Source organism: Malaclemys terrapin, chromosome 6, assembly GCF_027887155.1.
Source record: "Malaclemys terrapin pileata isolate rMalTer1 chromosome 6, rMalTer1.hap1, whole genome shotgun sequence".
Taxonomy (NCBI): Eukaryota; Metazoa; Chordata; order Testudines; family Emydidae; genus Malaclemys; species Malaclemys terrapin.
The window spans coordinates 123,934,559-123,962,343 of NC_071510.1; the positions used below are offsets into that span (position 1 = coordinate 123,934,559).

The 27,785-nt window shown below is 40.5% G+C and overlaps 1 protein-coding gene across 1 annotated transcript in view; it reads left to right on the forward strand.

Moving 5' to 3' along the window:
- Window positions 1-27,785, forward strand: part of RIT2 (Ras like without CAAX 2) — a 267,783-nt gene that overhangs the window by 113,863 nt on the left and 126,135 nt on the right. Inside the window, exons 3-4 of the mRNA XM_054032420.1 lie at window positions 447-520; window positions 20,591-20,782. Coding sequence (XP_053888395.1) covers window positions 447-520; window positions 20,591-20,782 — 266 coding nt within the window. The remainder of the gene's footprint in view (window positions 1-446; window positions 521-20,590; window positions 20,783-27,785) is intronic.

Here is a 27,785-nt window from a genome sequence, read left to right on the forward strand (position 1 = left end):
GGGATGTTAGATGAAGTGGGATCTGAGTTACTACAGAGAATTCTTTCCTGGGTGCTGGCTGGTGAGTCTTGCCCACATGCTTAGGGTTTAACTGATCGCCATATTTGGGGTCGGAAAGGAATTTTCCTCCAGGGCAGATTGGCATAGGCCCTGGAGGTTTTTTGCCTTCCTCTGCAGCATGGGGCACGGGTCACTTGCTGGAGGATTCTCTGTACTTTTTAAATCTTTAGGTCTTAAATCACGATTTGAGGACTTCAATAACTCAGACATAGGTTAGGGGGTTGTTACAGGAGTGGGTGGGTGAGATTCTGTGGCCTGCGTTGGGCAGGAGGTCAGACCAGATGATCATAATGGTCCTTTCTGACCTTAAAATCTATGAGTCTAAGGCTGCAAATTTGTTTCCTTTTCTATTCGCTAAGCTGCCCCTTTTGCCTTGTGTTTTTCAGAGGATGCTTATAAAACTCAAGTACGAATAGATGATGAACCGGCTTACTTGGACATTCTAGACACTGCTGGACAGGTGAGTAGTGTCTTAACAAGCAACAGAGGGTCCTGTGGCACCTTTAAGACTAACAGAAGTATTGGAGCATAAGCTTTCGTGGGTGAATGCCCACTTCATTAGACGCAAGTTGGCATTCACCCACGAAAGCTTATGCTCTAATACTTCTGTTAGTCTTAAAGATGCCACAGGACCCTCTGTTGCTTTTTACAGATTCAGACTAACACAGCTACCCCTCTGATAGTGTCTTATTGTATACTTTTGTAACAGAGGTAAAAGCAAAGACCTTAACCTCCAATATATGGGTCACAAGGATGGAGACAAGCTTCACTATTCAGGCATGAAAGGAGCAGTGTCGGCACAACATGTGGAAATTAGTACAAAAGAGATCAAGGGGAGCATCAGAAATACAATGTGACTCAGTTACTTGACCAGTAGAGATAGGCAACATTAGAGCAAATGATTAGTACAATACAGGGTTTTCACATATACACATGGAGAATGTGTTGTAATAAAGACATGCATAAATGTTACTGCACATTTGATCTTAATGTTTCTGATGTCTCTAGTCAATAATACCAATATTTTGTAGTTTACTTACTATTTGATATATTTATATTTCCCCCCTCTATCTTAAATTCCATTGCCAATGGTTTGGTGATAAATGTCTGTAGACATCAATCAAGGAAGGTTTTTTAATTATTATTATTATATTATACAGTAAGATTAAAGAAAAAATAGAATAAAATCAAGCCCAGCACTATTTGAAACAGTTATATAGTGGATTCACCTCTGTCAGTCTGTAGGGAGTGCATAGTCAGATGGATGTTGTATGTCTTGCTCTACTATTCCACTAGTAGTTCTGGAAAATCTGGAAAATCTATGAGGACCATATTGTTAAGTTTATGGAGGGATGCACTAAGGCACTTCAGAGAAAGTGTATTGCCTGTTTCAGCGCACTCCAGATTCTTGGAGGTCCCCTCAGCCATTTCAGTCATTTGGTTCTCTCCCCCCAAAATCTCATGTTTCTAGTAAGCAAAACTCTGTCATGGTTTTAGCTAGGAGAAGGCAGTAGGTAAATCTGAAAGTGACAATTTGTTTTATGATTTCCTATGTATAAAAATATTGATTTTGATATACTTGCTGCAAAGATATAAGATGTAAGGCAAACATAACAATTAAAAGAGGGATTTTTCTAAAGTACTCAGTGTCCGCCTAACACTAGTCCCAGTGAAGTGGCTGGACCAACACTGGGTACTTCTGAAGTTCCCACCCTAAATGTCAAGCTTCACCAGCCACTGTGATTTCCGAGACATGAGGTACAAAATCCTCAAAAGATGGTCCAGCAACCCACATTTCTGCACTGATCTCACAATTGCTGATTTGTAGTGATTCAGGGAGCATGGTCTGGTAGCTGGAGTATCATACTAGGAATCAGGACACAAATGTTCTTCTGTCTTCACTGCCATTGACTTGCACTGTAGTGTATGGAGAAGCCACAGCTCAGTTTCCCTGTCCATTTAAAAAAAAAAAGTATAAAACACACACAGACTTGTGGAGCAGTTTAAAAGTGTTTAGAGCTATTACTGAGTCAGAGGTCCAGAGTGGCGTTGTTAAGCCAGCCTAAATCCTTGTATAGACAAAACTAGGTCAATGGAAGAATTCTTCCACTGACTTAGCTACTACCTCTTGGGGAGGTGGATTACATATGCCAATGGGAGAACCCTTCCCATCTGCATAGGTAAGGTCTATGCTGAAGTGGTACAGTGGCACAGCTGTGCCATTGTAGCGTTTCAAGTGTAGACAAGCCCTTAATATGGGGTATGTAAGCCCCATCAAAATTATATAATAATCATCTCACAGTCTTGTACAACTGAGGCCTAAAAGATAGTTTCAGCCATTAAGGAAAGTCACTCAGACCATTTATAGTTTAGTTTAGGATAACCACTTTGATTGGATGGAAGGTAGGGAAAACCATTAAAAAATAAGAAACACCACTTTATTATAAGGGGCCTTTTGGGAAAACCCCATTTCCCTTAGCATATCATGTATGTTTCTCTCCAATGTACATTTCTACTACCCTCTGGTATACAATGGAATTATCATAAGCTTCAATGTAATATTTAAAATGGTAGTTATCAGTTGTAATACATTTCAATAATCTTAAAATAAAGGATGGGTGGTCACCTGCCTTAGCTACTTTTTCTATTGTGCCAGTTGAAAACGTTTTATCATTTAAACTTTGAACACCATATGACTCCATGAGCCTTTTGAAGTTACGTAACATGCTCGCCATGAGTTCCAGGTTTAACAGTTTGATAAAAGGGCAAGCAACTCCATATGCTATGTAGAATTAAATCAAATGTACAAAGAATATTTCCATTAAAACTGCTCCTTTACTAGAACATACCCCTCACAAAGTGTAAAATTGGAGTAACTTCACTGAAGAGTTGTTTCCAGACATGAATTAGTGTAAAAGAGAGCAGAATTTGTCCCAATAAAATCTGGTGAATTCTTTTTATAGAAGATAATGTCATGGCATAGGTAGAAATAGCAAATGTGAGCTTCCTAAAATCCCATCTAAAATATCTTTAATCCTTTGCCAGTTGTGTATATACATAAATTGTAACTTTGCACTTCTGACTGAATGCTGTGATTCGTTCCCATTTAATATCTTTATGCTAGAATTGGACCCAGACTGAAAAGTTTATATCTGGTATATATCTGAATGTGTATCAAAATCTGGGATGTTCAGATGAGGGACTGTGGGGAGGGGAGATTGGGGCAATTGTAAACATAGATGCCATTTGAGAAATCGTTTTCTGGTTCTGAACTTCTACAAGTAGTTTAAAAGAAAAACAGGCGACCAAGCCATCAAGTTAAGGTGATTTTGAATCCAATCAATTGCTGTTTTTCTTCTCCTTAAATGGAGAATATCAAACCTGAGCAAACTCTCATCACAAAAAAGAGTCTATATGTTCTGTGAATCCCAAATTCCTGCCTCTCTGAACTACTGGTCCTTCTCTGCTGTCACTCTTCCCTGCTGCTGGCAGGAGATATACTGGATCAATGCTTCTTTTGTCATCTCCTACCACAGATGTGTCCATGCGGTCTTCTCTGCCCTTACTTGGTATGACATGTTGAATCTTGTGTTGTACTACAGTATGTGAATATCTCCTTCTTCTGCTAATCAGTGCATTGAAGTTACCCAGCTCCTGTTCTGTTTGCATTAGAGCTAGTTGGAAAGCACAATGTCCATCCCATGAGAAACTGTGCTAGTTCTACCTTTCTTTTCACCCTAAACTGGGACAAAAAGTCGAAATATGGGAAAATTTCCCTGAACGAAAATTTCGGAAATATTTTAATTTGGAAATGGGAAAACAAAACAAAAAACACTACTTTTTTGATTGAATTGAAATGACTATTCAACCTGAACAGTGTCATTTTGAATTGACATTTCAGCTTAAAACAATATAGGAATGACATTGGAAGTCAAAATATCAGTTTGAAACAAAATGTTAAAAATATCAACATTTTAAAATGAAACCTTTCGCTTCGTTTCAAAATGTGGAAAACTTTGATTTCGATGGAAACATGTTTTCAGGAGAAAAATCTTTTCAGTGGATGCTTTCCTAACATCTCTAGTTTGCAGGCTGTGGTTGCTTCAAAGCCTGATTCTGGTGTCTTTGGAGTTAATAGCAAAACTCCATTTGACTAAGGGGAGCAGGATGGAGCCCTTATTGGGAAAGAGGCTTGAGTTGAGTTTTCAGCCTCTTTCAGCCTCTTTCCTTTATTAACTGTGTCCCTTGAAACTCACTCCTATGCTGCTCTCTGTCTGTTGGTTGTTCTCACAGTGTTCCCTGACGCACCAGGCCTGAGTCTTCTTTCACATAAATTTGTCTCACACCAGTGTAACTGCATTGCTCTCAAAGGACTGGTTCTGGGATTATACTGGTGTAAGTGAGAGGAGACTCAGGCTTTTAGTCCTTTATTTCTGCCTCAAATCTGCCGACTGATTATCAGTGACTGGCACCCCCCCAGCTGTCCCAGCCCTACACAAAGAGCGGTCACACTGAGCTTTGGAAACATTTTGCACTTTCAGTCGTTATTCATTCTAAGCTTAAAATGTGTTGCTGCTTCTGCAGCCCTGTTTAAATCTCTCCGTCCAGACACAGCAGTTATCTCCTTTGTTATGTTCTTCCACTTTTATTCCTTGGCTCATGATCCCAAGCTCTTTATTGAGTCCCCACAAAGGGCTTTTTTTTTAAAAAAAAAAAAAAAAGCACCACTCAGAACCCTACTTGCAGAAAGAGAACCCTAGCAGACCCTAGACAGGCAGGCAAACTCGTTTGCACACGGAGAAGGTACTTGCACAGACAAACGGGTAAATGCACCTGCCAATCAGAATTTACATATGCACAATTATTGGACCAATTTTGCATGTCCAAATGGTGTATTTTTAAATGCAGTTGATGCAGCAGCATATTTTCCAGATTGAAAAAAACGGCCTTAAAGTGCTAAGGGACATCATTTAAGGAAGAATTTCCTCTGTCTAGAGCGGTTTGTGTTATAATTCATTTTGATACAGGCACTTCCAACCTGACAACAACAGTACACTCTGTACTGAAATCTGTCTCTCAAATTGCTAGCAAATCACAAGACAGCCTCCAAGACAAAGATTTTTACCCCCTGCTTCAAGCTTTGAAGAGGGTACCATATTAACCCAACAGCCCTTCAGATAAACACCCTTTTCCAGACTAGACATCATAGTCTGATGGCTCACTCAGATTGTTATCTGTGATCCTTCTAGTTATTCTCAAAACATGTTGCTCCATAATCCTGAATCAGTGCTAGTTGAGTTTCAAACCAAGCTACTGAAGCTTATCTAAAGGAAATTTAAAATGCAGCTTTGGCAGTAATTATATTTTAATGGGCCTTTAGAGCTTATTCTTTTGTGGAGAAAATAACTTTAATGCACATTCTCTTATATATTGTAATGTGTAAATGAAATATTCCCATTTTTTGAGACACTGTATTAGTGAGCTAAACTGTGAACATTATTAACTCAGTGTGCTAAGTGAATAGCATGAATTTAATTTTCTTTTTAGATCTATTTGTTAGTCAGGCTGATGCCGGCATTCAGAAAAAAAATCAGACCATGATCCTGAATGCTTTGTTGAATTCCTTATCATGGCAAACTACTCTATATTTTGACATTCAGTCTTGCAGAGAGAGACAAAACCCATCTCATCACTAAATCACTTTGTTTCAGAAGTTGCAAATTTGGGAGAAGCATTTGATGTTTGGGAAAGGTATTAAACAAAGATATGCTGGTAAATCATAGATTCAGTGACAGTAATAGATTATAACAGTAGAGGGCTTCTTCTTGTTCTATTATAATCTATGGCAAGGGTTTCCCTGACTTCAGTGGGAGAAGGGCCTATGCTGCGTAAAGACAATTTGTCTAGCTGGAGCAGGTGTTTGCGAGCTAAGATTTCTGAGTTTATTTCCTGTCTCTGTAATCAAAGGAATCACAGCATAACCAAGGGTGTCACATTACCTTTCTATACCTGCTTACCCCTCTGTCAGATAGGTGTAATATATGACTGTAGGAAGCAGATATTAATGTAGGGTGAATATCAGAGTTTATTGCTACCAGAGGTGCTGATGTCCCCACTCATTTCCCCTTCCCCCAAAAGTGGCTTTCAAATCATATCACCACAGCACCAATGGGATGACCCAAGGTATCATTGTGACCTGACCCATGTCTAATAGCAGCCAGTATTTCTACCACTCTCCTTTCCTAGGGATTCTTATTGCAGGACAAGACAAGTTCTGTTCATGATTAGAGTTCCATATTAGGGCTGGGTGAAAGTTTTCAACTTAAACTCCTTTTCTTAAATATAAAAGACTTTTTTCTAAACAAAATCTCGTGGAAAATATGTATTTCATTTGAAATTGTTTTTTTTTCCAAAGCACACAAAAATTAGAGGCGTTGATATATATTGGTTTTCCAAAACAAAACATCAGTTTGTGCTTTTCCCCACAAAACCACAAGCAAACAGAACCACCACAACAAAACCCCAAAACATTTCCAAGAAAAAAAATGGGGCAAATATTGTTTTTGTTTGTTTCCAAATTTTTCAGGAAATTACTTACCATTTTCCAAACAGTTCCATAATAGTTTGTACTGGGAATGAGCTTACATCCACCACTACCCAAACTCCCCCCACCCCCAGCTCTTACAGCACCACATCATTATGTAGCTCTGTCCCTTTTAATGACATCAGTATCCCATTTCTGTTACCAGCATTATTCCTCTGATGAGAGGTGGATGTCCTTGGAAGTTGCTTCTCAGTGGAGGAGAAATCAGTGACATGGGTATATGCTAAATACAATTTGCTTTATTTACACATATATACTAGCTGGCCACAAACAGCAGACAGACAATCCCATATTTCAGAAGACTCATTCCAGACACCAATATCTGCTGCTGAAGAACCAATTCTGCACTGACAACTGATTCCAGCATGAGAATATCTTCTTGCTACTTGCAACAGCATTCTCAAAACAGAACCTCAAGACTCAGGGTACATCTACACTACCCGCCGGATCGGCAGGTAGTGATCGATCTATCGGGGATCGATTTATCGTGTCTAGTGTAGACACGATAAAATCGATCCCCGATTGCTCTGCAGTCAACTCCGGAACTCCACCAGGGCGAGAGGCAGAAGTGGAGTCGATGAGGGAGCGGCAGCGGTTGACTCACCGCTGTCCTCAAGGCCAGGTAAATCGACCTAAGATACGCTGACGTATCTTTGGTCGACCTCCCACCCTAGTGTAGACCTAGCCTCAAACTCACAACAATGCAATCATTTCTTCCCAGAGTAAAAATGTGCTTACACACTCAGATCATGGATAACAGTGCTGCCATAACAGAAGAAATACTTGACCAAGTGTATGACGTCTGGCAGAAAGTGGGGTTGTGAGCGCCTTGCAAGCTTTGGATCAAGGGGAGTGTAAAAGTGTTTTGGTGCAAGTCAACCATGGCTCAGAAAAAGCTATCAGTGTTTCATGCTGCACTATAGCCACTGGACTGGCTGATGGGGGCTCCAAAGGATGCTGCAAGGAAAAGAGGGGGCCATTCAAGCAAAAAGGTGTTGAGATGCCAGTGATGAGTTACTTACAGTGGCACTGGAACAATTTGTATAGTGGGGGTTCTGAGAGCATTGAACAAAACTGTAAACCCTGAATATGACAGAACCCATTTCAAGCCGGGGGGGGGGGGGAGGCAGCACCACCCCCGCACCCTTAGTTCCAGGACCTCTGGGTACCTATTCATGTCTTATCTGAACTACCCAAACCTTTTGAATCTGCCAGATTGCACAGGGAATCTCACACGAAAAGGCTTTCTAAAGAGATTCTTGGTATTTTCCATTTCATGATCATGGGAAACGGAGCAAGCAGAAGCTCTCTTTCAGGATACAGTATTCCAGCACTTTGGCTTCTGTTCTCAAGCAGAACCAGGGAGAGAGGTGCAACCAAATGAAATTAACAAACATCAGCAAATGTTTCAGCTTGAGTTTTCATTGCATATTCATGCGGGTGAGTATTTTAATTGATTCAACACATTTCAACCATTTTTTCTGGCTCTGGGAAATCCTGACTTGGCCGATGCTACTGTTGGGTATGAAAACATTCCAAAAGGGAAAGGAAGGGCTGTCAAGGCTGCTTCCCCACTCTGAACTTTAGGGTACAAATGTGGGGGCCTGCATGAAACTTCTAAGCTTAACTACCAGCTTAGATCTGGTCCGCTGCCACCACTTCCAAAGTGCTAATTCCCTTCCCTGGGTAGTCTTGAGAGACCCTTCACCAATTCCCTGGTGAATACAGATCCAAACCCCTTGGATCTTAAAACAAGGAGAAATTAACCATCCCCCTCCTTTCTCCCACCAACTCCTGGTGGATCAAGATCCAACCCCCTTGGATCTAAAAATAAGGAAAATTAATCAGGTTCTTAAAAAGAAGGCTTTTAATTAAAGAAAAAGGTAAAAATCATCTCTCTAAAATCAGGATGGAAAATAACTTTACAGGGTAATCAAACTTAAAGAGCCCAGAGGACCCCCCTCTAGCCTTAGGTTCAAAGTCACAGCAAACAGAGATAAACACTCTAGCAAAAAGGTACATTTACAAGTTGAGAAAACAAAGATACAAACTAACACGTCTTGCCTGGCTGTTTACTTACAAGTTTGAAATATGAAAGACTTGTTCAGAAAGATTTGGAGAGCCTGGATTGATGTCTGGTCCCTCTCAGTCCCAAGAGCGAACTCCCCCAAAACAAAGAGCACAAACAAAAGCCTTCCCCCCCACCAAGATTTGAAAGTATCTTGTCCCCTTATTGGTCCTTTGGGTCAGGTGTCCACCAGGTTACCTGAGCTTCTTAACCCTTTACAGGTAAAAGGATTTTGGAGTCTCTGGCCAGGAGGGATTTTATAGTATTGTACACAGGAGGGCAGTTACCCTTCCCTTTATAGTTATGACAAGGGCAAAAGAGGAATTTTTTCAAGAAAATTATTAATGCAATATGGGACCTTATTACACCAGATATATTTCAGATTTGTATTTCTCTTGCTTCCTCCCGCTCAGATAGATTTTCTCTCCTGCTTTTGTTAGGGAGTGATAGCTAATGAGAATATATTGTTGCCACAGCAGTTTTATATAATTACCAGAACAGTGTGAGGATACAAAACAAACTTTGCTCAGCAAGTGCTTCCCTTGAAAGAACAAAAGCTCATCTGCTGATATCCTGACTGCACCTATATAGGCATTTAGATCTGTTTATCATTCTGATCTCTTTTATCTTCCGCCTCTTAGCTACAAATTGGGATCTGACCCCTATTTTAAGGTAGGAGGAGAAAAGGAAAACTGCATGAGATTTTTCTCATGGCATGTCCCCCAAATTGTTCTGACAGAGGCAGGGCTTTGTCCCTTTGTCAAACCCCTGAGTGGAGGGATGAACAGAAGAAGATCAAACCCATAGCTAGCTAGATAGGTACTTTAGATGAGAGGCGATTCAACCCACAGTATCTGTTTCCTGTGGGCCTAATTAGTGCAAGATGAAATCAAATAAGAATGGTAGCATTGGACACCTACTTTGCACTAGCGTAAATGATTACACATGGTGTAAGGGCAACGGGAAAATCAGGCCATTTGTGTCATAGACTCATACCAGACCTTTATGCTGTGATCAACACAAAATCAATACAACTAAAGAAAAGCTATTTCTGTTTCTTTGTATTGAAAGTTTTATTCACAATTCACAACTTTTATGATTTCTAAAACACTGCTGTGGCTGGAATTTCACTACGTGTGATGACGACATGCTGTAAGAGACAAAGAAAAGCCCAGCTTGATATTCAAATCCCAAGTTAGGTTTGCAGCTCAAGGGTAGGGGAAATAACCATCTCTTGGGATTTGTAAGGTAAACAAACTGGATGTGGAAGTCACCACAAGGCAGTAAATATGCAAGCCCAGAATGTCATTCTGAGTCACTTATCAGAACATCAATGTGTCAATTCCATGGCCTCCTGTTTTACCTTTGCTGAGCCACACTGGGGAAAATAGTAAGTCTGCGTTCCTTGTGTGAGCTGACATGGGATTGTTCTAATCCCTGGCGAGCCTTTGCCTGCCAGCTGCAGTCATTACCTCCACACTTCTGTTATTCTGCTGTTTACTAAAATATATTTACTGAGCAATTAATTCCTTCCCTTTACCACTTATGATGCATTTTTGTGATAAAAGATGAAAATCTGTTTTATTCTTGCCTGAATACAAATTAGGAGGGGGGAAGTGTTTTATAGCATGCAATAAACGAAATGCACCTGGGGTGTTTAGAGATAGTTAACAATGAAGCTTGCTTCAGCGAATGCATTTAAGAGAAAATTATAAAAGTGTTTATTCCCAAGGAAGAAACCATTAGCATTAACATGAAAGAAAAAGACAGTTCACTGAGCTGGGGACTGTTGCTTCAAGGTGTTTTATTGCTAGTGTGGAGAATTGATTTAATACTTCCAACCCTGTTTTGGGGTGAATGGAAAGACTGTGTTGACTCCCAGATGAGAGATTGAATATTTTCCTTATTGAGTATGACAGGGAGGTTTGCCACTTTAAGAAAAGTTTGATTAATACACCTCCACTTGCAGCAAATTGGTGAATGGTAGTCACCCTAGGCCAGGAAACAGAGTAAAAACAGGAACCTTGGTGCACAGAAGCTAGTTCTGGAAAGGAGATCTGAACGCTAGAGCTGGTTAGTTAGTAGCCTCTTTAGTAGACAAAAGGGCTCTGTCATGCTGTTTTGGAATTTCTGTTATTTTTTGTAAGGCTTTGTTCTGCTTCTTTGCTCTGTTGTGGGAAGGAGCCTCGTTATTCTTTCATCCTTACTGATTGGGAGCATCATTGTTTTATAAGCCAGCCGGGCTGTTCAGTCTCCCTGACATTGAGCAACACTAAGTAAAATATTTGCGAAACAAAATGTTTTTCTATCAGTCACTGGGGCAGCACAACCAGAAACAAACTAGATTCATCAAGATGTAAGTTAAAGACACCATTGTTTGACAGTGCACCCCTACTAACGGTTAGTGGGGCCTATTTCAGCAAGGTTTCTGTGGCTGGAAACTCTAAAAGTGTGGGATGGAGGGGGGAAGAGGTGGTGGTAATTGGAAAGTAAGGATGAGCCTGGGCTGGAAAGTTCAAACGTAGATTCGGATCCATATCCTTAACTTCCCAAGTTGAAACGTATTTGGATCTGGTTTTCCAGTTCTGGCTTATATCTAGTGCAGGCACGTGTGGTCAAAAGAGACCATGGATCTTTGCTTCCACCATGCCTGCCCCTACTATATCCCAAAGAACCCCATAGCCCTAGCCCTGCCATGGTTTAAATAGAAAAGAGTCTAATCAAGACCACAAGCTATAATAAGTGAGAACAGGTTTGGACTCTACATACTGTCTCAGAATTTTGTTTTCATTCTGATTTAAGCTGTTCCTAATGCCCTAATGCTGTGGTAATGGATGTGGTATAAGACCCTCTAGAGAGAGAACCAAAACCCCAATGTCTCCGCATTCATTCTGTCCTAATATTGATGGTTGCTTCCCTTTAAGGCTTCTGAAGTTTGAAAGTCCCTCAGGTACTTATAGCAACTTAGTCTGCATAGCCAGGATGAGGGAAAAGTGCACTATACTGAGGGAAAAAACAAGAACTCATATTCCTGCACTCCTGCCCATTTCTAGATCCAAACATGACCCAATCCTTTATAGAAGTCTAAAGCACTACCAGGTTCTAGCTGGGATGAGAAGGCCAGGAAAACAGTGGGAAGAATGATGTCGCAGAAACCTCAAGAGGGAGCTTATTTTCCTGAGATTTGTAGCCCTTTTTTCTGCAGATTCAGGAGATTAGGAGACACTTTGGGTATTTATCCAATTAGAAGCTGAACTTCCAACAATCAGAGGCTCACCTGTTATTTATCAGGATCTGAAATAAGGCAACTTACTTTCCTCTTATTTCATTGCCTCTGAAATTAATCATTGGGTGAAATTCTACGGCCAGTGTTATACAGGGGACAGAGGGTCATAACGGTCCCTTCTGTCTTTAAAACCTCCTTTATACTAAGGCATGTTTACACTGCTTTGGCATTACATTTACTCCCATTCCAAGGCCTCTTTACTGTGTGTGTGTGTGTGTGTGTGTGTGTAGTGGCACTTTTTAATTTCAGCACTTTGGTCAGCTCCATTAACTGTGCTCTTCATGGTCTGGAGGAAAAATACATGTCTCTAGGATTATTCATATATCATTTGAAAAGCTAGAGGGTCTCTGCTTCAATAGCTCTATTAATTTTCTTCTTTGAGACCAAGAAACCTGCTCCATGGAATGTATGCGAGAGAGAGAAACCTACCCCATGGACTGCAAGGGGTTGTTTTAGCTGAACTTGTCTGTTATATCACAAACGTTCATTTCTGCTATTACGTGCCCCAGTTTTATATTGCTTTAGCCTCACTCAGTTCAGAGAATCATACCACAGATGTTACAAAATGTCACCAGAACAAATTTCAGATTTAAAATTCTTTGTTGGGAACAGAGATTATTTTGCGTGATAGCTTTGTGCTGTACAATGCCAACCTTTGCAATGCATTCTTTGCCGTCACCACAAATTAACAGGTAGCAAGGCACACCATGCTCTTTATAATGGGAAAAGATGAGGAAAGATTCCTTCCTATATTTCTATGGAGAGAGGGAGACTGATCGCTAATCAATGGACTGATTATAACAATAATCCACCTCAACTGCAGACCCGGGGACTGATTCTGACTTACAGTAAGGCCCATTCACATTGTTTTGGCATCCTGCCAAAGGGGTGTAAAGGCACGTTTAAACAGGTAATTTTACTGCCAGAGCAATGTAAATCGGTATCAGGCCCCCAGTGTTTAAGCCATAGCTACTGTTCTCGTTCTGCTCTATGTCTGCACTTTTATCAAATTCTCCACTTTCCCTTTCAGCTGAGTGGCAGATGGTTTGGTTTGTCTCAGATGGCCTGTTACCTCCTGCTGCAAACTCCTTTTATTCTCCTTCCCCATACAGCAGCTTTTGTTCCTGATCTTCTGAAAGTTAGCTTTGGTAGGAGGAGAAGGGTGAAGTGATGGGGCTTTGATGTTGCTCAGTGCTCTTGCGGCTTTGCTTACACTGGTGACTGGTGGCAGATTGAGGTGCATTAATCAGTGCAGATGGCACCTGGGTACAAATGTGCCAATGCAGATTCCAGGATTGCCACCTTGACTCTTGTAATGCAAAAAAAACTGGCTGCAGTTTCAGCTGGAACCTTTTCAGACTTTCTCACCAAAGCTGCTGTGTGCCAGTTCTTTTGCTGAATGCTGAAAAAGTGAAATTCACCTGTTTAACCTAGGGCTGATGCAATGCCTTCCCCACCATTAGAATTGTGTAGGGGGAAAGCTGTGGAAGGAAACAGCCATGTAACAAAAGGTTTACATGTCAGCCCTGCACAGACCGACATGGAAGCATGTGATGGGGTGAGATCCATGGGAATTGTCAGATTCAGCAGCGGGATTTGAATCCAGATCTTCTAGGTCCCAGGTGAATGCCCAAATCAGCAGACTATAGCATCAATCTCACTAGCTCTGTTTGGCTTAATAAATATTTAAATAATTATACAAAGTAGAACAGTGTTAATAGGAGAGAGTGAAAGCAACTCACTCCTGAATACCCTACAGCCTGGTGGTTATGGTGCTCGCCTGGCAGGTGGGACACTTGCATTTAAGTCCCTGCTCCAGAGCTGGGACTCAAGCCTGGGTCTCCCATGTCCCTGACAAGTGCCGTAACTATTGGAGAACACACTTGTGTTTTGAGTTGACCCAAACTGTTGCCTATAAACTGCTTGCCTGGAAAAAAAATTGCCTAGCTCTGTTGCCTGGTAGGCCTCCACACCTCATGTAACGACTTTGGACCACTTGCCCCTAGTTTGACTGAACCTGTAACTATTAACACTGACCACCATCTATTTAAATTCTGCATCCTCTGGGAGATGGTCTAGTGGTCCACTTCTTCCTATATCTCAGGCCCGGAGATATTCCAGGGAGACTAGTCTCTGTGAAAAGAAGGAACAGGAGAAGTTGGGTCTCATTACAAGAGGGAAGGGGTGTTCAAGAAGCACGTGAGAATTTTACCATCAAGTCCTATTGACTTTAACGGAGTGGCATGTAGAATAATGATCTTAAAATGCATTTTCTGATAAACATTCACCTTCACCAAATTAATAAAATTCTCACAGAAACTTAAGAAAACATCAGCTTTTGCAAAAGCAAATCTGTGAAGTGAATTTTAAATCAGTACTTTCACACAGTTGTCTTCACAGTGCAAGGTCATGCTTTTGATCCCTCCGCCCCACATACACATTTGTCATTTGAAGGTTTTTTTGTTCTTCCTGTATCCTTCTTGTTCACTTTATCCTTGATTGTTCATTGTCATAGACAGACAATGCACTGGCTCTTTCCGCAAACCCCCCCCCCCCCTGTGGTGTGTGGTTGTTTTTTTTTATAAATGTGAAAACTTCTTAATAAGAGTGACTCCTGTGGTAATCAGGCAGACAGCTTTGATTAAGAACATCTGTTAGCAGATTCCCAATTCTAAAGTCAAGCAGAAAACAAGACAAGCAGATATAGAAAGGGGCATTTTTCAGATTCAAGATGGGCTCCCTAAGGAGGTTCGGATCTCTTCCAAGATAGGTACAAGCCAAGATCAGACATAAAAATGTATTGAGTGTGGTGCTTGAAACTGTGATGCCTTTGCTGTCTATGTGTTGCACCTTTAAATTTCTAAGAGCTCCACTTCTGTGGGAGCAGCCATTTTGTCCTCAGAGTTGCTACAGTATGTAATAAAGGAGCAAAACATTCTGTACTGTCTTGGAGATTGCTTTTGATTGGTCTTCTCTTATTTAACTCTTGATAGTGTGGCCTAGTGAATAAAGCCCTGAACTGAGGTTAAGGAGTCCTTGGTGCCATTTGTTTGCTGGGTAGCAGTACGTCCCCTCATTCTGACTTGGTTTCCCAGTCTATAAACTGATAGTGACCTCTGTGAGATCTGTTGAAAAGAAGAGCTAGGTATTATGCTAATTATTTTTTTTTAATTTGGAAGTGTACATTTTAATCTGTAAATACCAGCATAAGAAAGGGATCTTTCCCATGCTGGGTTGGTCTCTTGAGAATGAAGCATAGGCAGGTATTATTTACTGTTTGTTTGTTTGTTTGTTTGTTTGAATTTTCAGCCTATTTCTCTTTCTTTGGTATGTCCCAAGAGATAATGACCATATTGGTCAGCAAATAACTTGCAGGTCTGTGGGAATGTTTAAAACATTCTTCTAAAACATATGTGTTTGCTAAGAAATTGAAGATAAAACTGTCCATTCCTACATCTTATCATAGAGAAAGGTAAGAGAGATGTCCTGGAGGCCAAATTTAAGCTTCTAGGTAAGAGATTGAAGTTCAGGACCTCCATGACAGCGTGCTCTGAAGTGCTTCCAATTCCACCTGCAGGGCCAGGTAGACAGGCTGAACTGCAAGGTCTCAATGCGTGGATGAGATGATGTAGGGAGGAGGGTTTTGGTGACTATCCAGCTGTAGCATAATGCTCAGCTTGAGACCTTGAACAACAGTGCTCCGTGTAATATTCTGTAAAATACATATATATATATATATATATATATATATATATATATATATATATAGGGTGGAGGAAGGGATATGAATTCAATCATTCCACTAAAAAATATTCCATTACACATAACAGGAGTTCACTATATTTAATTTCTTTATCTAATGTTATCTATAGATGAATTTTCAGCAAGTCACTAGCTGCAATGATATTTGTGTTAGGAAAGATTTTTATTCCCCTCACTCTCTGTCAGACAGCCCCTGCAGTGTTGAGGAGGATGAAAGACCCAAGGAAGTAGAGAAGTCAACGGGAGCAGAGGGAAACCTTCCCATAGTTGGGACCCTTCTTCCAGATGGTGTTGGGGTATCCTCTCACACTGAGGTTACCTCTCCGGGGGAGGGAACGCCAATCACTAGAAAAAGGCAGGTGTTAGTAATGGGAGATTCGATCATTAGAAACATAGATAGCTGGGTTTGCGATGACCGGGAGAACCATATGGTGATTTGCCTGCCTGGTGCGAAGGTTGCAGTTCTCTACCGGCGTCTAGATTGACTTATGTGTAATGCTGGGGAGGAGCCAGTGGTCACTATCAGAAGACAGGATATTGGACTAGATGATCTGACCCAGTATGGCCATTCTTTATGCCCTTATTTACATCAGGGAAGTTCCACATGCATTTTCAGAGAAGACAGACTTGAGACGCCACAATTTAAAGTTGTGTATTGCAAACAACATTAAGTTCTGTTGAATGGAGTCCTTGTATTCTTCCTTCCTCTCGGAGCAGCCACAGAAGTTTAGATATTCATTCTGGTTGGACTAGAAACATGGCAAAAATTATTAGACTGGATAAGATCTGAGATCCATCTAGTTCAATATCCTGTCTATGGCAGTGTTCAGTACCACATGTTTCAAAGGAAGGTGCAAGAAGCCCTAAACTATTCCATTATGGTGTAACTTATCCACAGGGAAATTTTCTTCCTTGATTTCATTAGTTATAAAGTGGTTTGAAGCATGGGGGTTTATATCTGTGTGTGTGTTTCCCCTCCACCACTCCCCAATCCAATCTATTGTGTGAAAATTAAAGGAAAATCATGTGGTGTTCTTTGAAATTTAGAAAAAGTTTTGGTTCTGTTTCTAGCTGGAGTTTATTTTATCTGGACCACTTCACTCATTCCAAATAGGAAATCATTTGAAATGGAATCACTTTCCTATTGTATTTTTCAATACACTTCTAGTTATAGTACATAAGTATTAGAACTGATGTCAAGCTGCAAATCATGACAAATCTTCAGTTTGATTCTGAAAATTTTGAAGATATGTGACATCCTCTAGTCTCTTCTGTTTTGCACTTACCCATGTGGAAATGTTCAATATTTTTTTCCTCATGGATAACAAATGGCATCAGTAATGTTCCTGGAAAAATTAACCAACAAAACACATTTACAGCAGAAAACATTTAAGAGGTATTAGCATTGGGGGGGAGGGATAGCTCAGTGGTTTGAGCATTGGCCTGCTAAACCCAGAGTTGTGAGTTCAATCCTTGAGGGGGCCACTTGGGGATCTGGGGCAAAATCAGTACTTGGTCCTGCTAGTGAAGGCAGGGGGCTGGACTCAATGACCTTTCAAGGTCCCTTCCAGTTCTAGGAGATGGGATATCTCCATTAATTTAATTTAATTTCGGATGTACAGAACACAATGTATTGTTATCTAGTTTATAAATGAATCAAGGAAAATACTGAATAGTTGTAACGACTTCAGGCTCCACAAAGCTTAGAGCTTGATCCATCTCTGAAATTTTGCAAATTCCAGACCTGTTGGAATGCAAGATTTTGAATTTTTCCATTGTAGAGATGGAGTAAGCAATGGATATTGGATCTGGACTTGAATTAAAATGTCAGTGTCTCCAGGAGATTAGATATAGGTTTTGGTTTGGTCCCAACTCTAGTAAAATTTAGCACTGGTCTCTTATTGTGTATCATAAATTACCTGTGCCCTAAAATGTATATACTGTCTTATATTCAGGTCCAGAAGATGCTTCTAATGTCAGGATTCTGAGTGACTAGGCAGAATTAAAGGAAACCAGTGGGAAAATCTAAGAAAGGTCTCTTTGTTTTTAACTTAGTCTTGATTCCATAATTAGTAGCCATGCCAAAGGGGAGAAGGCGGTATGTGGAAACCAGCATCCAAAACCCAAGAAAAACTGCAAATTAACAGGTGGACTGCCCCAATCCCATTTGCATAGAATAATTAATGCATGCTAAAATAGATCACTGCAAGCATAGCACGAAAGGTGTTTTGGCAGTTAGTCCAACACATATACCTGCAGTAACATGTCAGAATAAGCAGAATAAACTAATTTGTATCTGTTCGTAACACAACTTTACTGTACTGCCATGTCTCGAAACAAAGGGCAGAAGAGCGGATGTAGAAAGACAGGCTTTGAGAAAATGCATGGAATGAGTGAATGACAGCAGCAAACTTGCCTTGCTGAATAAAGCATTCCAGGCCCAGGCCCTTTCTGGCTGAAGTCATTGGGGAATTTTACCATCAACCTCAATGGGAGCAGGACTAAGGCCTATGGTTTGAGTCAAGTTCTGCTCCTAGATGTGTGTGGCAGCTCCCACAGCTCAAATGGGGTTTCACTTGTATAATACAGTGTACCCTGTGTATTGGAAACCCTATTACCCAACCCTCCATTTTCTGAATCCCTTCTGTGTCCCAAGCATGAGATTCATGGAGGACAAGGAAGGGATTCAAATAATGTGGACGTTTGCATAATAGAGCAGAGACCCCAGGTCAGGACTAAGAGGAGGACGTGCCCCCAGCCACGGGGGAGGCCACTATGCTGCTGAATGGCTCCTGTGTGGTGTACGAAGCCATCTGCAGCACACCATGTCAAGAGTGAGTGAGCTGGGCGATCATAATGGAGCTGCAGCAGGTTCCCTGTGCTGCCACGGGGCCAGTGTTGGAGGGAGGGAGGCTGTGGTCCTGGTGGGGCAGAGCAGAGACCTTTGGCCACGACTGCAAAGAGGATGAGCCGTTGGCCAGGGGGGAAGCCCTCCACTGCTGAATGACTCCTGCTCCCTCAATTATCCAAACTCCCACTTATCAGAAAAAAAAATGGACCTCATTATTCCAGTAACAGGTATATACTGTATTTACCTCTTTGAGTAGTTTGTCTGTTCATCACAGCAGAAGTCTATGGGCTAAATCCTGTTCTTAGTTACACCAGAGAAACCTGATTGGCTTCTGTGGGATTGCTCACATGTACATATTGAGCTGATAAACATTTTCCAATGTAGCAGTTCTCTATTGTCAAATGAACATTTGCTGTGAACATACAAAAATTTGCAATGAAAAAATTATGAAGATGTTTCATTTTGATAATCTTGAAAGATTTTATTTTGAAGCACTATGTTTCAGCTTTTTACAATATATAATATCTAATGGTTTTACAATATCTTGGAAGGAAATTTCAGGTTTTGACAAGTTCTAGTAAATTTGACACAGTATTTCACCAAAAAGCCACCTACTAATCTGCTAGTGTGGAGGTAAGTGTATGAGCTTTTCCCATGTGGAGATAAAGTATTCTGAAATATGTGAGAAACTCCTTGATTAAAGGATGGATCACAATAGTGGATAATGGTCAACAAATATAGAGCCATCAATTGTGGATGATGGTAATCCATATGGCCTAGTTGAATACCTTAGAGATGCTTAATGGTGATAATTTTAAAGGGTCATAAGGGTTTTAGGTGCACAGTTCCCACTGAATGTCAGTGAGAGTTAGGGACCTTCCTCCCTTAAACTAGTTTGAAAATCCTAATTTAAATTCTCGGGTGGGTAAAAGGTTCAGCTTACAGAGGCTCTCCAACATTTATAGATGTATTCTGAACTTTATCAGAGCCTCTTGAGTATGGAAATCTCGTGAGAACAGGTTCTGTCATGATAATTCTCATTTGGACCAACTGTTGTCATAGGATTTGGAGCCTTTTCACTTTTATTCCAGGCTGGGATCAAGAAGAACAAAGGCACTTGAAAATTAAAGTTGTTTAAAAAAAAAACAAAACCAATCTTGGGTGACAATAATTGTATCTGGTTTTTGAACAGCCAAGATTAAGGTTTTCCAAATGTTGTACTCTGAGTTCATACCCATTAACTTCAACGGGAGCAAGACCAAAGCATATGGTTCTGAACCAAAAGCTATCTTTAAAAAATGCTAATGTGGCAAAAAAAGATCCCACTGAGTTTGGGGTAGATTTTTGGAACAGTTTTTATTTTATTCAAAGTAGCTCACCCATCTTTAGTGATAGTGTCCTACATTGGAATGGAAACTGTTGCTTTTTGAGGTGCTAGATGAAGAATAGAAGTTTTATTATGTATGTATTATGTATGTTTTTCTTGTGTCAAGTCTTCTAGGGACTAATCCAAAGCCCACTCAAGTCAACGGGACATGACGGGGCTCTGGATCAAGTCTATAGACAGGAGACAGGTCTAAATTGCTATCTTTAGGTAATAATATCTGGTGCTCTTCACTTCTGGTCTGTCACTATCCAATGTGTAGTAAGCATAAACCAACATACAGATATTGTGGAAGAAGCTAGAAAAACATGAGACTAAGAAATATCAGGAATCAATATAAGATTGCTCATCTGTGAAAAAGAAATTGCCTAAGGAAAAACTAGGACGTGAATTACCCAGAGACAAATTGCTGTCTTGGTCCCTGGAGGAAGACTAAATTTTGCTAAGCACTAGTTAATAAAAGTAAACAATCAATCTAAAATTACCCTAGAAAAACTCGTCCAAACCACGTCCATTATTTATAGGTGGATTATTTTGTTTACTAAATTATAGAACATGTCATTCTTACTCTGCAGGCAGAATTCACAGCCATGAGGGACCAATATATGCGAGGCGGAGAGGGTTTCATTATCTGCTATTCCATCACAGACCGCCAATCCTTTCAGGAAGCTGCAGAGTTTAAGGAGCTCATTTATCGTGTCCGGCACACTTATGACATCCCATTGGTGCTGGTGGGAAACAAAATAGATCTTGAGGAGTTCAGGCAGGTAAGTGAAGTTTCTTCCTGCTCCTTTTCCTCTGCTATGTTAGGAGTTTATGCAGCATGTGCCATATGGTACTGTGGAGAATTATTGACCCAGAATAGGCATGGATCAAAGAGCAATGCACCAGGATTGTTAATAAATTAAGGTAAATATTACTGTTCATTTGTATAACCCTTTTCAATCTAACGGAGCCTATTCCACTCATATCCACAGCTAGCAGGTTTTGTAAACTGATCATATTTGCCCTGGAATCTACTTACATATCAAACATGGAAACCCAGGATGCGATTTATACATAATAGAATTGCACTTTAAATAAATGATGTAAGTTGGGTATAGAAAAATATAACCATTTAAAGTGCTATCCTCTAGTTCATTAGCATCTGTGTTCACATGCATGCCAATAACCTTTTCACCTTTTAGCATGTCACCCCCATGTGTTCCCTCTCCTTTTCCTTAGAAAATCCAAAGCAACAATAGGAGTGAAATTAGTTTTGGGACTCTGAGAAACATCTAAAGAGTTTCACATTTCTTTCCAAATCATTGACTTTCTCCCTAAACCAGACTGAGACAAAAGCCTAATGGTGACAATCCAGCTGTAGCATAATGCTCAGCTTGAGACCTTGAACAACAGTGCTCGGTGTAATATTCTGTAAAATACATGTAACTCTTGAGGTGCAATATATATATAGGGTGGAGGAAGGGATGTGAATTCAATCATTCCACTAAGAATATTCCATTACATATAACAGGAGTTCACTATCTTTAATTTCTTTATCTATAGATGAATTTTCAGCAAGTCATTACTTGCAATGATATTTGTGTTAGAGGGTGAGGGGAATAAAAATCTTTCCTATCACACAGCCCCTGCAGTGTTGAGGAGGATGAAAGGCCCAGGGAAGTAGAGCAGTCAACGGGAGCAGAGGGAAACCTTCCCATAGTAGGGACCCTCCTTCCAAATAGTGTTGGGGTATCCTCTCACACTGAGGTTACCTCTCTGGGTAAGGGAACTCCAATCACTAGAAAAAGGCAGGTGTTAGTAATGGGAGATTCGATCATTAGAAACATAGATAGCTGGGTTTGTGATGACCAGGAGAATCGTATGGTGATTTGCCTGCCTGGTGCGAAGGTTGCAGATCTCTAGAGGCATCTAGATAGACTTATGTGTAGTGCTGGGGAGGAGCCGGTACCAGTGACATAGGGAAGGGTAGGAGAGACATCTTGGAGGCCAAAGTTAGGCTGCTAGGGAAGAAACTGAAATCCAGGACATCTATGGTGGCATTCTCAGAAATGCTTCTAGTTCCACGTGCAGGGCCAGGTAGGCAGGCAGAGCTTCAGAGTCTCAATGCATGGATGAGATTATTGTGCAGAGAAGAGGGGTTTAGACTGATTAGAAACTGGAGAAACTTTTGGGATGGGGGAGCCTATACAGGAAGGATGGGCTCCACCTAAACCAAAGTGGAACCAGGCTGCTGGCACTTAACATTAAAAAGGTTGAAGAGCAAATTTTAAACTAAGAGATGGGGGAAAGCCTTGGGAATGCAGAGGAGCACGTGGATCGGAGAGAGACTTCTCTTAGAGGAGAGTCTATTGATAGAGATTCTCTAGGTTTTAGTCAGGAGGAGAGGATGGACGAGGATAAAGTAGGGGCCAGATCAGACAAGAAATATTCACATAAAAAAGAATCCAACATATCAGAAAAGGGCAGACAAATAAACAGTGCCAAGTTTTTAAAGTGCTTGTACACAAAAGCTAAAAGTCTAAATAATAAGATGGGTGAACTAGAGTGCCTCGTGTTAAAGGAGGATATTGATATAATAGGCATCACAGAAACCTGATGGCGTGAGGACAACCAATGGGGCACAATCATTCCGGGGTACAAAATTTAACAGAAGGACAGAACAGGCCATGTTGGTGGGGGGAGGGGGAGAGGGGCGTGGCACTATATGTGAAAGAAAATGTAGAATCAAATGAAGTAAAAATCTTAAGTGAATCCACATGTTCCATAGAATCTCTATGGATAGTAATTTCATGCTCTAATAAGAATATAACATTAGGGATCTATTATTGACCACCTGACCAAGGCAGCGATAGTGACGATGAAATGCTAAGGGAGATTAGAGAGACTATCAAAATAAAGAACTCAATAATAGCGGGGGATTTCAATTATCCCCATATTGACTGGGAACATTTCACCTCAGGATGAAATGTAGAGACAAAATTTCTCAATACTTTAAATGACTGCTCTTGGAGCAGCTGATACAGGAACCCACAAGGGGAGAGGCAATTCTCGATTTACTCCTGAGTGGAGCACACGATCTGGTCCAAGAGGTAACTATAACAGGACCGCTTGGAAATAGTGGCCATAATATAATAACTTTTAACATTCCTGTGGTGGGAAGAACACCTCAGCAGCCCAACACTGTGGCATTTAACTTCAGAAAGGGGAACTATGCAAAAATTAGTAGGTTAGTTAAACAGAAATTAAAAGGTACAGTGACTAAAGTGAAATCCTTGCAAGCTGCATGGACACTTTTCAAAGACACCATAATAGAGGCTAAACTTAAATGTATACCCCAAATTAAAAAACACAGTAAAAGAACTAAAAAAAAATAAGAGAGTCACCATGGCTTAACAACCATGTAAAAGAAGCAGTGGGAGATAAAAAGGCATTTTTTAAAAAGTGGAAGTCAAATCCTAGTGAGGTAAATAGAAAGGAGAATAAACACTGCCAAATTAAGTGTAAAAATATAATAAGAAAAGCCAAAAAGAAGTTTGAAGAACAGCTAGCCAAAAACTCAAAAGGTAATAACAAAATGTTTTTAAGTACATCAGAAGCAGGAAGTCTGCTAAACAACCAGTGAGGCCCCTGGATGATCGAGATACAAAAGAAGCGCTTAAAGACGATAAAGTCATTGCGGAGAAACTAAATGAATTATTTGCTTCAGTCTTCACGGCTGAGGATGTTAGGGAGATTCCCAAACCTGAGCCAGCTTTTGTAGGTGACAAATCTGAGGAATTGTCACAGATTGAAGTGTCACTAGAGGAGGTTTGGGAATTAATTGATAAACTTAACAGTAGCAAGTCACTGGGACCAGATGGCATTCACCCAAGAGTTCTGAAAGAACTCAAATGTGAAATTGCAGAACTGTTAACTAAGGTTTGTAACCAGTCCTTTAAATCAGCTTCTGCACCCAATGACTGGAAGATAGCTAATGTAACACCAATATTTAAAAAGGGCTCTAGAGGTGATCCCGGCAATTACAGACCGATAAGTCTAACGTCAGTACTGGGCAAATTAGTTGAAACAACCGTAAAGAATAAAATTGTCAGACACATAGAAGAACATAAATTGTTGGGCAAGAGTCAACATGGTTTCTGTAAAGGTAAATCATGTCTTACTAATCTATTAGAGTTCTTTGAAGGGGTCAACAAACATGTGAACAAGGGGGATCCAGTGGACATAGTGTACTTAGATTTTCAGAAAGCCTTTGAAAAGGTCCCTTGCCAAAGGCTCGTACGTAAATTAAGTTGTCATGGGATAAGAGGGAAGATCCTTTCATGCATTGAGAACTGGTTAAAAGACAAGGAACAAAGGGTAGGAATAAATGGTAAATTTTCAGAATGGAGAGGGGTAACTAGTGATGTTTCCCAAGGGTCAGTCCTAGGACCAATCCTATTTCAACTTATTCATAAATGATCTGGAGAAAGGGGTAAAAAGTGAGGTGGCAAAGTTTGCAGATGATACTAAACTGCTCAAGATAATTAAGACCAAAGCAGACTGTGAAGAACTTCAAAAAGATCTCACAAAATTAAGTGTGGGCAACAAAATGGCAAATGAAATTTAATGTGGATAAACGTAAAGTAATGCACATTGGGAAAAATAACCCCAACTATACATACAATATGATGGGGGCTAATTTAGCTACAACTAATCAGGAAAGAGATCTTTGAGTCATCGTGGATAGTTGTCTGAAGACGTCCACGCAGTGTGCAGCACCAGTCAAAAAAGCAAACAGGATGTTAGGAATCATTAAAAAGGGGATAGAGAATAAGACGGAGAATATCTTATTGCCCTTATATAAATCCATGGTATGTCCAAATCTTGACTACTGTGTACAGATTTGGTCTCCTCATCTCGAAAAAGATATACAGGCATTAGAAAAGATTCAGAAAAGGGCAACTAAAATGATTAGGGGTTTGGAACAGGTCCCATATGAGGAGAGATTAAGGAGGCTAGGACTCTTCAGATTGGAAAAGAGGAGACTAAGGGAGGATATGATAGAGGTATATAAAATCATGAGTGATGTGGAGAAAGTAGATGACTTTTCCTTATTTACTTGTTCCCATAATACAAGAACGAGGGGTCACCAAATGAAATGAATGGGCAGCAGGTTTAAAACAAATAAAAGGAAGTTCTTCTTCACACAGCGCACAGTCAACTTGTGGAACTCCTTGCCTGAGGAGGTTGTGAAGGCTAGGATTATAACGGGGTTTAAAAGAAGAACTGGATAAATTCATGGAGGTTAAATCCATTAATGGCTATTAGCCAGGATGGGTAAGGAATGGTGTCTCTAGCCTCTGTTTGTCAGAGGGTAGTGATGGATGGCAGGAGAGAGATCACCTGATCATTACCTGTTAGTTTCACTTCCTCTGGGCACATGGCATCGGCCACTGTCAGTAGACAGGATACTGGGCTAGATGGACCTTTGGTCTGACCCAGTATGGCCATTCTTATGTTATCTCTGTAGTTCTCTGATTCTAAGCTCATGTTTTATTGGGCATTCAGGCTTGCATTATTTGATGGGATAAATGGTCATACTCCTGACATAATGGTCTTTCACTAGTAAGTTTAGTAACCTTCCTGATCTAAAATATTTAGAGATAGGCCTGAAACAAAACCAGAAATCCAAATATCCCTTCAGTTTGAGGAACTTTGGACCAAGATCTGAATATTGTAAATAGACCTTTATGTCTATACTAGGCCACACTAAAGTCCCAGATTCAGCCCTTCCTGGTATAAATATTATGAAAGCTGGGGTCTAGCTGTTGAACATTAAAATTTGGACCATTTCTAAAATGTTACATTTTTGACTTGTGAAAACCCAAAATGATGCTATTAATATTGAGATTTTAAAATATGTATTTCTGGTCAGTTATAAATATGTCAAGTGTCACAATAAATTCAGCCATCTGAACAGTGGAAGATGATTGAAACTATATAACATACATATTAGAGAACTACAGAAAGTTGGATTTTGATCTTGTCAGGTCTCAGAAGCTTAGGAAGAACAGTGTGGTCAACATTTGGATGGGAGACTTTATATGAAACTCCAGAGTGATACAGGAAGAGGTGCTGATAGCACTGATGCTAGAGATATGCCTCACTCCAAAGAGAACAAAAATGAGATGATAAAGATCTCAAGTAAAACTTTCCAAAGTGCCTAAATGGCTTGGTAGCCACAGTGACATTTTCAAAAGAGACTTAGGCATATTGAAAATCAATGGGATTTGGGCTTCTCAGTGGCTAAGTCTCTTTTGAAAATGTCACTGTGGCTACCAAACTACTTAAGTGCTTTTGAAAATGTTACCCCCTCAGGACTAGACCTGGTCAAAATCTTTTGAGTTAAAAGTTCTTTAATTGAAAAATGGCTTTTTATTAGAACCAGTTGTTGGTGGACATTTTTTTTTTTGTAATAATCAGACTCTTCCTTTTTCACAGTGTTTCATAGTGGGTTTTTCCTAGTGCTTAATTTGGGAAGAAAAGTGCTGGAGCTCAACCAATAACAATGGTGTCCTCCGCACAGTGTGATGTCCTATGTCCAGTACATAAGAGGTCACACCTTGCATGCCAGGGACTGAAGAGATGCTGAGGCTGACCCTGCCAAGCCTCAGGACAAATTAAGCTCTATTTTCTCCCTCAAAATGGCTAGCACAAATTTTTGTTTAGCAAAAACCATTTTGACAAAAACATTTATGATTAACTTCAAGCCCTGAGAAACAAAAGCAACTTCAAAATTTTGAATCATAGTGTTTTCCTCCCAACCAGCTCTACTCCTGCTACCTTTTGCAAGGTTCAGGCTGTTTTCCAAATGACTGCTAGAGTGAGGGAATCTCCTTAGAACCATGAACAGTGGACAAACATCTGTGTTGATGTTGTTAGATCTATTAGCTGCCATTGACGTCAGTGGTCATAAAATACTAAACCTAGAAGGAATGGGTGAAACTACATCAATGTGCTTTTGCTCGTGCCCCTTGGGCAGATCTCAGAAGATGCTTCTCCTCACTGGAATCCCTTATATAGGGGAGTCCAAGGCTCAATTTTATATGCTGAAGATGGCAGAAGATAATTAGGTCTGAGACTGTACCCATTCCTTTCCACTAGGACCTAATTACAGTACTCCAGTCTTCAGTCATGGGGCTATTTTTAAAGGCCACCAAGAAACTTCAACCTGGAACAGCCTCCCTGCCAGATGAAAATGGATCACGCAGGTGTTCAGTGGCCAATACTGTCTCCCTGTGCTATGACAAACACAAATCAAGGTTCTGATTCATTTTTTTTTAAAGCCTCTAGGAAGCGTGGACCAATCTGCCTTAGAACATCTCCCTCCATGACCCCTCTACAGCAGTCAGCAAACACTCTTAATACTTCAGACAGGATGTCCTCAGCTGACCTACATTCTGGGCTATTGTCTGTCGAACTCCCTGCCACTAGAGATTAGAATGAGGACACACTTCGAATCTTTTCTCCAGCAAAAGCTTTCCTCTAGGCTAAATCTACAAGCTAGGGGTGTGATTTCCTCTGCTCGCGTACATGTACTTGGGGTAGATCGATGAATGCTGCTGCTGCCTGTGGTACTGTGCCTACGTTACTTATACTCATTCTAGGTCTCACAGGGATACTGCAAGTATGTGTGTGGGAGCTGCGGAATCACACTCCAGGCCCATAGCGTTGATGTAGCCTTAGTAATGAGGATATTAGATGAAAGGCCTTTCAGGAAGACAG